This window comes from Polyergus mexicanus, unplaced genomic scaffold, assembly GCF_030449975.1.
Source record: "Polyergus mexicanus isolate NDT 795.1 unplaced genomic scaffold, iyPolMexi1.0 SCAF_3, whole genome shotgun sequence".
NCBI classification, from domain to species: Eukaryota; Metazoa; Arthropoda; class Insecta; order Hymenoptera; family Formicidae; genus Polyergus; species Polyergus mexicanus.
This window is the reverse complement of record NW_027223323.1, coordinates 2,465,155-2,477,556: the sequence shown is the minus strand read 5'-3', so window position 1 is coordinate 2,477,556 and position 12,402 is coordinate 2,465,155. Positions and strand designations below refer to the sequence as shown.

At 41.2% G+C, this 12,402-nt stretch overlaps 2 protein-coding genes and 1 long non-coding RNA gene across 3 annotated transcripts in view; 1 reads left to right on the top strand and 2 right to left on the bottom strand.

Annotated features, from left to right (window-relative positions):
- Positions 1 to 6,238, bottom strand: part of LOC138931690 (serine/threonine-protein kinase 17B) — a 70,342-nt gene extending 64,104 nt beyond the window's left edge. The window contains exon 1 of the mRNA XM_070292708.1: positions 5,362 to 6,238. Coding sequence (XP_070148809.1) covers positions 5,362 to 5,495 — 134 coding nt within the window. The 5' untranslated portion in view covers positions 5,496 to 6,238. The remainder of the gene's footprint in view (positions 1 to 5,361) is intronic.
- A 2,173-nt stretch (positions 6,239 to 8,411) lies between these two features.
- Positions 8,412 to 9,929, top strand: LOC138931695 (uncharacterized). Its single transcript, XR_011446664.1, has 3 exons — positions 8,412 to 8,502; positions 9,018 to 9,284; positions 9,464 to 9,929. It is a non-coding gene; the product is annotated as an uncharacterized lncRNA (long non-coding RNA).
- Positions 9,930 to 11,409: 1,480 nt separating this feature from the next.
- LOC138932110 (uncharacterized) lies at positions 11,410 to 12,322 on the bottom strand. Its single transcript, XM_070293690.1, has 2 exons — positions 12,043 to 12,322; positions 11,410 to 11,897 (listed from the first exon to the last, which is right to left on the bottom strand). The coding sequence occupies exons 1-2, from the start codon at positions 12,242 to 12,244 to the stop codon at positions 11,644 to 11,646; spliced, it is 456 nt and encodes a 151-aa protein (XP_070149791.1). The 5' UTR covers positions 12,245 to 12,322; the 3' UTR covers positions 11,410 to 11,643.
- Positions 12,323 to 12,402: the final 80 nt, after the last annotated feature.

Sequence of the window (12,402 nt, the reverse complement as noted above, 5' to 3'; positions counted from 1 at the left end):
AATTCGTGGGAACGGAATGGCGAGGAAGCGCCACGAGTTTATTTACATTCGCGTTTGCGACTCTAAGGCGGATGCAGTCGTAATATTTATACCGGAGTCCCTCGTACCGGGTCCCCTCATGTTTATAGCATCGACTTGACGATTCGTGTATGTGTATGCGATTGAAAGAGTCCACGGACTGACCGCACGCTGTTAAGCGACGTTGGAGTCTCGCGCTCCGCTTATCACCGATTGTACTGTTTGTATATACGAGGGGGAGTTACGAATATAAGCCTTACCGGTTAATGAACAGGGAAAGGAGAAAAAGAAAACGACGGACAAGTTGAGAGAGATGGAATCGCACGGCGGGAGCTCGCGCGATTTCCGCACTCGCGAGAGGATTGCGCAACGCGAGATTCTTTTTCGCCAAGCGTTTCACACGCGCAATAATTTTGTGTATACCCGATACACACGGCACGGTGTCGCAAACGCTCGGCGGCGAAATAAACATCGGCCCCGACTTGTTTGCGCTCGATCGCACGTATTCGCAGGCGGACGATCGAGGAAGCGGCGAGGGCGAGGGAGGCGGGTTATTCGATGAAAAATCGATACCAGGAAGACTTTATTTATTTAATGTCGCGGCGATACGCCGTGCCATGCGATTGGGATACGCGTCGAAGCAAAATAAACGCGAGTGTGCGCGCGCGTTTAACGTATCGCAAAACTACGTAACTTTCCGCACACGCGTCATCATTTTAATTGCTTCGATATATGCCATGATCAATTTTGCGCGATATACGTCCGTATTGATGTACTAGACGCTGCGACTTTTAGCAATTATCTCTTATCGATTTTCTATTTTTCTAGAGCAAACGAAATTAAATCAATGCGCTAAATAAAAAAAAATAAAAAAGCGTGAAGGCTCGATAGTTCAAATATTTCTTTACAAAGTTTGCATTATTATTACGCTACTTGTCAATTAAAGATTAAGTTTTTCACTTTTCTTATTGTTACAAAATTGCCTCTCCTTCTGCTTTTCATAAGAGCAGAGAAGCCTAACGTAGAGATTCACCGCGCATAAAAGCACATCGGGGAGCTAAGATTTCTAAGAGAATCCGGTACCTTCGCGCACAAACTGCACGAAGGGAAAGAAGGTCTCATTTGAGTACACGGACGCGTCGAGATAATCGTTCGCGTTATGAAATTATTTACGCTTGCGCGTTTGCCGGGCGAATCTCGTGAGAAATTCTAGAACGCGGCAGGTGTTTGGGGCGCAGAGAGCGGCGGCGGCGGCGGCGGCGATTATACTTTTCTTTTCTTCACGTCGCGCTGTCACGATGCGCTATCACGCGCGATGATTGACGGTTTGCATAAATCTTGGCGGTGCTTAACGCCATTCAGGAAGGTCTCGGGTGCGTCCAGTCGTTAAGAAGCGTTATAAGTTATAACATATCGTAAAGGAAGTTGCAACACACTTACGGACACAACACATCGTTCGCAAATTATAAAATTTTCAGGATAGAGAACTTAACAGTTAATTATGTGCAGTAAATTAATGTACAAAAATGTCGCTTGAGATTATTTGCGCGAATGAATATAACATGTGTTGCGTATATATTGCATATGTATACATTAAAAATACTTCACTTACAAAAGAGATATTTCTTGGAAAGAGAGAGAAAAGGAGAGAAGGAGTAAACTATGAGATAGCTAACGAATCTTTTTCTATTCGCAGAAATATATATGCTGTCGTATATAAGCCATAGATAAAATGTTTAACAACTACTCGACTTAGCGATTATCGGATATTATATCTACGTGACGCGTTAAAGTTCATTGAAAATTTACGGTAGTTGCATTTGCAGCGCTTTTAGCGCGGCGTATAAGAGATTTATATGCGCGGCCGGTTAATCGTTAATTAGCGCTATCGCCATTAATCTTGAACCTCGGATTTTCCCCGTGCTTTCGTCGTTTCGCTCGATTTGCTTTTTCAGCTCGCAATCTCGCGTAGAGGCCACATACGTGACCCAACACGACCAATCGGTCATCCATTACACACTCAAGTGATCAAATATAAAACAATGTAACGCATGCAGTAATACTATCCATACAGATTAGTTTTCTGTTTATTTTCTACTCTGATAACAGCCTTGTTTTCCCTCGTATTTACGCAATTAAAGCATTCCTTTCTTTCCGTAATCGACATCGATGACCCTCTTGATGTATCGCATTGCAAGCTGACAAATCTTACATCACGCATTCAATTAAATACACGCGTCGTACGTATTTCGCCAATTTAATAAGCTTATTACACAGAATTATAGAAAATTGAAAAAATCGTGCTTGAGATACATGGATGCTATTGGAATTTTCTTTTTTTTCCGAATTACTTTATTCTAAACGTGAAAATTATATTACGGCGACTTCCGGTTTTCGCAAAAAATCTTGAACGACCTTGTATAATTTCGGAAGAGACTGTCTGGTGTGGCCTTTTCCTCTCGTTTTTTTTTTTTTTTCCGGCCGGCCGATATGATGCCTTTGGAAGAAGAGAGCAGCGGGAGGTCCAAGCGAGGTCATAAAAGAGCGTATCGAGATGAAGTCTCGACCTCGATCTCGCGGCAGGAACACTTTCTTTCACGAAGAGGGTCTCAAGAGGCGCGAGGGTGGCCGCCCGAGGCCTCTAGTCGGCGAACGAAATAATCGCGCCGTGAAATGTGCGATATATGAGTATGATGTTATAAATTAAAGAGAAATTCGCACCATCGTTTTTATTGTCCCCATGAGAGATGAAATAGTTTAGTGTGACTTTTTGTTCGATGAATTATTGAATATCAAACGCAAAAAAATCCATTAAACTCGCGCAATCTTATTAAAGCCGCATATAACCCTCTCTTTCTCTCTCTCTCTCTCTCTCATTATTTCACATTTATCCACCATTCCTCTCCTCTTTGTCCTTCCCATTCATATTTCATATACTTGTTATTTTTCATATATTAAAACATTAAAAGTTTCATATATTTTGCTATTTTAATGAAATTATTTTTATTTACTATTGAACAAAATTTAGTAAAACAAATGATGCTAAAATATCGAAACATATTCCGATAGTAGAAAATATGTTTCCCATTAAAAGTTGTTACGCTCTCTTGTAGCGTATAACGATCTATTGCAAGAAGGGGCATTGCTATTCTGCGGTATAACGCTAAAAAAACCGTAAACACGTGTGTGAAATGGTTCCATAACGAGCGCGTTTCCGACGATGCGCGTGATTTAACAAGCGGTTACGCAAGTAAGCTCGATACGCGAACAATGTGCGAAAAATTAATAAAAGGTGAATTACAGTGACGATGAGAGGGAAATGCAAACACGAGCATGTTTTTTTTTTTTTTATGTATATCGTATTATGTGCAATTATACGGAAATTTTAATATAACGATTGAATGTAATTGTAACTATGATACAAAATGTGAGAATGATGAAAGATTCATCTTTGTTAAAGTAAGAAATTTTTGTGTAAACTGATTCAATTTAATATTTAAAATTAAAATCTAATTGTCTATTATTAATTTCTTGCGATATTGTGAGAGATTTAAATTAAACGCAAATAACTCATTAATGATATTTCATCATATTGAGCTAATTAAATAGATAATTTTAACTTTTTAAGACGCGCTATGCTTTATCGGTGTATATTTTTGCTACGCCGTATATGTACACGCGCGCGTGTTCTATAGTACGATATACATATTTCGAAATCTCCTGAGATCGCGCTTCTATTAAACCTGCAAGTAATCACATTGAGACACGCGCGTGTCACGAAATACTAATTACCCGTATCTCGCGTTACTTCGCACGCATTTATCGTCTTCAATGATAAATCGCACATTCACGCTCTCATACAATAGCATTAAATCACGTCGCGCATAATCGGATAATTTATTTCAAGAGCGCGATATACCTATACCTATATATATATATATATATATATACACACACACACACACACACACACACACACACACACACACACACACACACACACACACACACACACACACACACACACACACACACATACATACAATATATGTAATGTAAAAATATTATATAATGCATATTTAAATATTTTGTGTGTGTGTGTGTGTAAATATTTTATATAATAATTTTTTTATGAATCATATTTTTTCAAGGAAAAATCTTTATATTTTGCTGTGTACTCTGAGACATTTTTCAAATAGTATACACCAGAAATGAAAGCGTAATTGAAAACCGGTATGGTCCATTTTCACTAGGATATTTGCTGCTCCACTTTGTGTATAAATTTGCAATCAATAATCTCGCGGCATTGAAAACTCCACACGTCATCGTATCGAATAAGAAATACAAATATATTTTTCTTATCGGCCTTTCTCTTTGCGCGTATCTATCATCGACTTTCTATACAGAGTCTTACGTTAATATAATTTTCCACATCTCGACATATTATAGATATAATCATAATTTATTTTATTGTAATGCAAAATATCTTATATCGGAAATTATATTAAAAAAGGATAAAAGATCTATCAACATTTCTCTTCTATAAATGATTAACGAATTGATTATTACATAGTTTTTTTTTTTCCAAATTTTTCAGTAAATTAGATTTAATTCTTATCGTTGACATTCTTTCTCGCTTTATCTATTTATTCGGCACATATTTCATATTTTTAACTTTTTATAAATTTATTCAAATATATATATATATTATATTGTATACATATATTTTTTTTACACGCAAAGTAATTTAATCGAACATGTGAAAAGAATTGTGTGAAATTGATATCAATATTACATTTACACATACATACACATTAAATTTCTTTCAATGCGATTTTTGAAACAACTTTATTATCATTGACAGAATGTTCGTAAATGTCCAATCAACTGAACTAAATACAACTCGTTAACGAATGCCATTAAACTCTCGTGTTAAGTTTCTTGAGCGGAATTTGATGATTTGATATTCTATCAAAGTCGGTAATAGCAAAAAACTCACTATATCAGCATTCATTATAGCTATCGACTCGAGCGTAAATATTGATAGACATCGAGCGCACACACGTACACAAAAGAGGTTGAGCTCGACCTCGGGAGGTCATCGGAGTCGCGCAGGTCGGAAGCGGTCTAAGCCTCGTTATGTTACCCCAAGACAAAGACAATCCGGGGGAAAAAGAGAATGGAGCGATCAAAGGGGAAAGGAGAGAGAAGTAAAGGGGAGAAAAGAGAAAGAGGGAAGGAGGGAGAGAGGGGGAGAGAGAGAGAGAGAGAGAGAGAGAGAGAGAGAGAGAGAGAGAGAGAGAGAGAGAGAGAGAAAGAGATAAGTTTCGAGTCGTAACTTACCGTGCGAAAGGCTGTTCCTCGACCTCGTAAAGCTCCTCGAGGGTCTGTTTGGAGAGAAGTCTCTCCAGTCTCTCGGGCGTGGGAGCGAGGTGCCCCGGGATGCTGGTAGTCTCGAACAGGCTGTCCGCGGTCATGGCCGTTGCTGCCAGAGAGCTTCTGTCACAGAAAGTTGAATCTCCAAACTCCAGAAAACGGTTGCACAACGCGCGTTGCACAAAAACCAAGCAACGTAGAAATCCCAAAAACCGATGCACACACTAAGAGCGTCACACGAGAGAGAGAGAGAGAGAGTTTCTTTGTATATTTTTCCCTTCTCTCTTCCACTCACAGCCGATTCTCTCTTTCGATCGCGCGATCGTGATAAACGCGCGCGCCCGCGCGCTCACTTCTTTCCGTCAACGTCACGGAGCATGAAATATCGCGTCGCTATCGCGCGAGATATATCGCTGCCGTGAAACACATCTCAACGTGTCGAAAAAAAAGACGAAATTGAAAAAAAAAAGAACAGAGAGATCCGATCGGCCGAGTCGATCAAAGTCCAGCAAGCACTCCGGTCGCGCGCGACCTGCGTGAAGTTCGCCGCCCGGCGTGCGTGCGCGCGCACGCCGACACACTCGTACTCGCGATCCGGAACGGAACCTCGCGACGGACGAAATAAACGTCGCGCCCTTTCTCGTCGAGTACCGATCGCAGCAATCGCGAGGCACGCGCTCTTAATCCCTCGCTCGATCCTTATCACGCGCACCGTCCGCTCGTCGCAACGATTCACCGACAATTGAACCTTCCACCGTGACGTCTGCGCGTCGCTCCCACTCTTCCCACTCGTCCTCACTCCCCACTAGCGGCACTGACTGACTGAGATGTAGAGTGGGAACTCGACATGGCGGGGGCGGTCGTGACGCGAGGATAGCCGAGCGCCGCCGAACATGGCCGAACGCCGCGCGTTCGAACGCGCGCCCGTTTACTTCCCATTACGAATCGCCGAGAGAACTTGAGCTTAGAATTTTAAGCCTCTTCCCATAAGTTTCTTCCCATAAAATGCCGTATATAACTTATAAGGAGAATTAGTTATATGTATATATATGTACCTGTCTTTGGCGAAAACTTGCTCGCGACAGGATCGATCGTTGTCGGTAGTCAAATCGCGCGATCGTTCTCCGTTCTGTCAACACGTATAAAAAATTATATGGCTTATAGTTTCTTTCAATCTCTTCGCACATTTAGATTTCAGATCACAATATTCGGATAAAAATATAATTATTTTATAAATATGTCGACGTATATCCAAAGAAAAATTGAGAATATGTTCGATATGTTCAATCGCCATTTTAAGCTTCAAACTTTACCGGATTTGTATCTACGATAATTTAAATGAGAAGAGAAAAAAATGGTACGCTACGTGATATCGAATTAATAGACATATATACATATACACAGCTCACGTGTGTGCTAATATTCTATATTTTAAATATTTTACTATTACATCTAGCATTTGTGTTCATCGAATATGCGAGCGGGCGCGTGCGAAATAAGACAGGCATAAAACTTTGTGATAGGCTCTTATAAGAGGGTGTAGGTTATAAATAATTTATTACTTTCCGGCATTTCTGGCCTTTTGAGCTTCGCGCGGACTCAACTAGACGGGCGTTCCGCGTCTTCTCCTCTTCCGCGTATATCCTTCGATCCTCAAAGCTCAGCCGTATTCAAGCTGGTAAATTGAATAGCTCACAGTCACTGCCGTAAACGGTCCTCCTTACCTCGAAGTAGCGAACAAACGCGGTGCCCGAGAGGCCTGTAAAGCATGACAGGATCTTGTCAACCGTCGGTACATGATTATGGCGAGCGAGCATGAATAATGGAATGCATAATTTATCGGTTTTACGGCGAAAGACCGGTACTGCGATGCGAGGGGGAAGATAGAGGGAGAGGGGGGGGGGAGATGTGGGAAGAGATGAGAGAGAAGGGAAGAGCGGTCGAGGGGACGAGCATATCGCGGTTGCAACTATGCGCTCGTATTTTATATTACATCCTCTAACAAGCTGCTGCAGTTTCCGACACTTAAATGCAATAAATCAAGCAATCTCGATAGGCAACCGCATTGCTTCCTTACGGATAGTATGACGTAATATACATTTTTTTATAACGTATAGCTATTCAATTTGGACGTTAACGCGACAAGTAGAACGAGGCAAGATTAATCAATGAATCATCGTGTGGTGTTTTTTTTTTTTTTTGTTCCTTTTTCGCTTTCGTCGCAGGAATGCGTCTCCGGGCACGTTCCGACAGATAATGCACGTCGGCATGTATCGCAAACGCGGGGTTTCGTTAATAAAGAAAAAAAAAAAGAAAACAATTACAAAATTTTTCAGATATTACATTAAACATGATAAAACATGACAGTGTGTAGATAGCGTAAAAATCTTCATAATAAAGGAACCTCGGCTCCGTAATGATCTTCTCTTTCCATTTCATCAGACGGTCAATAGAATGAATTCTTCGAAATCTCCAAGCTTCAGAGAACATATGTAGTACGTTCGTCACGCTCGCAAACATCTTTGCGCTTTCGGCATAAACTGCGCATGTCTATATAGATCATGCCACAATGAACAAGGAAAAAGTGCAAGAATGCAACATATATTATGTCGGTAATTATATCGGCTCACAATCGTAGACGTTGCCATAGACGTAGGAAGTATAGACTGCGGGTATCGGACAAATCTTGCGCCAAAGTTAGAAGAAAAAATGCAACGTCTGTAAATTATAATTGCCATGGGAAAAATTTCCCTCTAGTTTAAAAAAAAAAAAAAGAGAGAGAGAGAGAGAGATAAACATACTTTCGTGACATTGCGTTCTTTTTCTAATTTTGGCGCGCGAATATGTAATAGATAGCATAACATGTGCGCGATCTATACTTCTCCTACGTCTATGGTTGTTGCTCACATTTCATTTTTAGCCCATCAGCGATAGAGGTCGCAATATCTCGCATTCATAATGATTGAAGAATGCGAGGTCTTCTACTACCCTCTTTACATCCCGCGTCTTCGTCTCATCTTATACATCCGGTTGCGCGGTCGGAAAGATTCCGAGAGGTGATGGCCAACGGTAACGGCCGTCGTGAATCCGGTGACAACGACGATGCAGGTGATTCATCGCCCAGCATGCTTATCGTCCCGCATGCATTTACACGTTATTTGCACATTTTCTGAGGTGCCGATCGGCGCCTTTGGGATATTTGCCTAATACAGAAAAACAGAGATATGCAACTTGACTGAACAAGTATTCTGCATTTCTTTGTTTTAAGATTATTTAAGATTTAAATATGCAGAATTTTTCTACATTATATTTAATTCAAGTATAATGGAAAAAATGGCTTGAAAACAAAATTATAAATATTAAATATAATTGAACGTTTTCGAAGCATCCGTGTTGTATCTAAATATTTTTACATCTGCTTGTCGAGTCGATGTAAATTTCCGAGGATATTAATATTGACTGTTAACATTAGTACACGGAGGGATAATTAACTTGAATCTCTCGTTTAACTGTATTCGGTACGCGTGCGAGAAAGAAACTTTTTCAAGTTCATCAGTGCGTCGACAAGGAAGTAATATCTCTAATGACATTATTAGGACGTGCTACAGTTTGTTTTGTTACAGGATACCACCGTTGGTATATTAAATGTAGACATTAGTCAGCTAATGTTTATCGACCGGTGATGGAGAGCGAGACGGTGGATGTCGGACGCGTGATCTTAATTGGATCATAATTCATCGGCGGTCTTTCTCGCGGTAATGCCGCGTGTCGCCGTTCTTTTCCAGCGTATTTCTCGGATCTTCCCGCGTACACGCATGAGATACGCGTAGATGAGATACGCGGATCTTTTTCATCATGATGCGGTTCAAATAAATTTCTCTTTACAAAAGGTAAAATAATAAACGCTAAAAACATCTTAGGCAGAATAATTCAAATCTATCATGCGTAATAAAGTTATCGTAATTCTACGGAAACGTTAATATCGCCAAGGATATCCGAATATGCGAAATAAACGCGTCTATTTCATCGTATACTCGAAATGTGCCTCTGAGAATTTTATCTTTCGCAGATCCACACGATGTGCTAGAAGAACGTTTCATCGATTCCAGCCGAAACTTGGGAGGAGAGTCCGACAGTCTCGAACGTGGCTAGAATCGGTACCTACGCGAACGTTTCCTGCCGACCCTTCCGGCGCGCGCTTGACAGCGTACAAAAAGCACGCGCCTGCTTTGTTCCGTCCGTTCGTTTTCGTGACCGAGCGCCGATCGCCGAGGTCGCAGCTTCCGTCGAGGTGTCCGAAGGAAACGCGATGCCGGGAGAGAGAAGAGGGAGGAAGAAATTCCCGGTAACTTTCCCTCCTACGCGCAAATGGTTCGTGAGAAGCGAGGAGAGAGGCGGCGGGAGGAGGATTCCCCCCATGCTAGCGATGGGATCAACCGTGATTTTTCTTCGATTACGATTTAATCGTATTTTAAGTTAAGATTACATTGCTCGAAATATGTCACTCGCTTTTTTCAATTACGACAGAACATTTTATTTTGAGATATCGCATATATATTTTTTTTCTACAAAATTTATGATTATTATACCGAGTATATTATTTATTGTAACGTAAAATGAGTTACGATAGATGTACAAGATTATTACAATCTCTTTTGTTTGAATTTTCCCCAACAAATATTAATATGTAAAAGTAAAAAAGCGATACGGACATAAAAGATAATTTGAGTTGTTAGTGGTAATGGGATAATGTATTCAGAATCTTAAGTATGTGCTAATCTTCTTTGTACTCCCGTAAACACCTCAGATATTTACTAATAATCTCCGAAAAAAGTGAATACGTTGTAGCTGCAAGTTATATTTATCTCAATATCCTATTTCAGCTGTCATCTCGATCTGTTTGAAACGAGGTTGTAAATCAGGAACCCTGCAATGATCCTGAACGCGGTCCTCGACGGGGCCCATATTTCAAAATGTTAACAGCATGCCATAAATTCTTGATCCCGTTGCCTGTTGCTCTTCTGATCAAACTCCGCCGTTCTCAAATCACACGTTTTTTTTGTCATATTTTTCTTTATTCCTAAAATCGAAAGTACTCGATAACGCTTAGTTAGAACATAGTCTGATTTCTGATCGGGGATGCGCTGTCAACGAGAAAATTGGATCGGGCCCATCACTACTCGGGACCCTGGCTGGCGAGCCTTTCTAATCCGTTGGGAATGAGTTGATGTTTTCGCGCCAGCTAGTAGATGGTAACGGACGTGCTGCCTAGCAGAAGGGGCAAGGACGACCGAGGCCGACCGAGACTGGCCTCGCCTGCCTCGCCGAGAGGAAGTCACGGCAGAGGGAGAGAGAAAGAGAGATCATCACACTAAACAGCAACGACCGCGCGCGCGCGCGCGTTTACGTGCGAGTGCCCGCGCGTGGTACGATGGTTGATCTGTATGCGTGCGCGTGGTTACACGATGCCACCGACACCGGATCTCGAGAAGTCATGCGAGTTAGGAGTAACGTGGGATTTCGCGAAGCGTTGCATCGCGATGGAATTTCGCCCTCTCGACCACCGCCATCGGCGAGACATTTCCTCGATGTCGCGAAAAAAAAATGTCTCGAAAAAAGAAATGAAGTCAATAAAAATTCGAAATTCCTCGCAAACCCTTCTTTTCTATTTAATTAAGCAGAACTGGCTCTTAAAATTATTTGCGGAAGACACGTGGCGTATTAGACCTCTCGCGCGATGTCTCTCGATTGGTAGAAATGTAACCGCATGAAAGTCTACGAGCGGCTTCAGGCTTCAGTGAATTTGAAATGGAATTCAAATGGCTCGCGGTACGATAAAGCTTGTACTTGTATGTTCCTTTTACGTCAGTAAGCGAATACTAAACGGCGAGACGCGTTTATCCTACGGAATGTATGTATACGCAGGTGCACGAACGTCGATGTACGCAAACACGTTTGTGGAATGCATAATTTATCCAATTTAAACTATATCGTGACATTCTTTTCGGGGTAATCGTTTTTATTTCGAGACGTTGACACAAGATGCATTTGCGTTGAATCATTCGTAATTAATTACATTCAATTAATTACGCATAGCACATAAAAGAATGGTTTTTAAAAGCATCTATATATGTATATTAACGAAGCTCGATAAATTCCGCTCGTTGCGCATTTATCACACGGTTCTTTTCAACTTGCGTTTGTTATCATCTGGACACTTATTCCTTTAACGTTCTATTTTTTACGAAGTTAATGTCTCACTCTGGGGCAGCTGTTTTCCCTGACGCAGACGCCGCTGTTATCATCCCGCACGTAGCCGTCCTCGCAGACGCAACCGCGAATGCAGACTTTCGTCCTGGCGCAACTCATCGTTTCCCAATGGTCCATATTTTCACATGTTTTCTGGCACGTCCGATCCCCAGAACACTCGCTGTACTCCTCCTTCTCCTCGCATTCCACGGAAGAAAACATATCAAGATCTTGATAGTTTTGATAATCTAAATCTAGAAAACAAAAAAAAAACCTTTCTCTATATCGCATGTACTAAGAAAAAAAACATACGTTCCGTATGATTGAGATTTCTCGCTTAAGAATTTTAATCTCATACGAATTTGCAAACAACGCGAAAGAGAAACGTGCGTTTTAAACAATACAACTTACTCTCACCGATCTCGCTGACAGACCCATCGTCCAAATCACCGGAACAATAAACGCCGGAAAGAACAGCGAAAGCGAAAAGCACGAATCGCGCTTCGAAGAATTTCATTGTGTCCGAGACAGTTTCGAGGAATACGAGAAAAGTGTATGCACCGTCGGACTTAAGTACTCGTCTGATATCAAACTGGTGCATTGCCGGATTATCAATGCTAGACCAGTTTTCTCGTATGCAAATTCTCGATATCGGCACGACGTGCTATAAATCGTGACTAAAGGGTCGTTAGATATACTTGAGCACAGGAAGAGGAAGATACATGTTCATTTCCTTTGGCGAGAAATCGCAACGAGTCT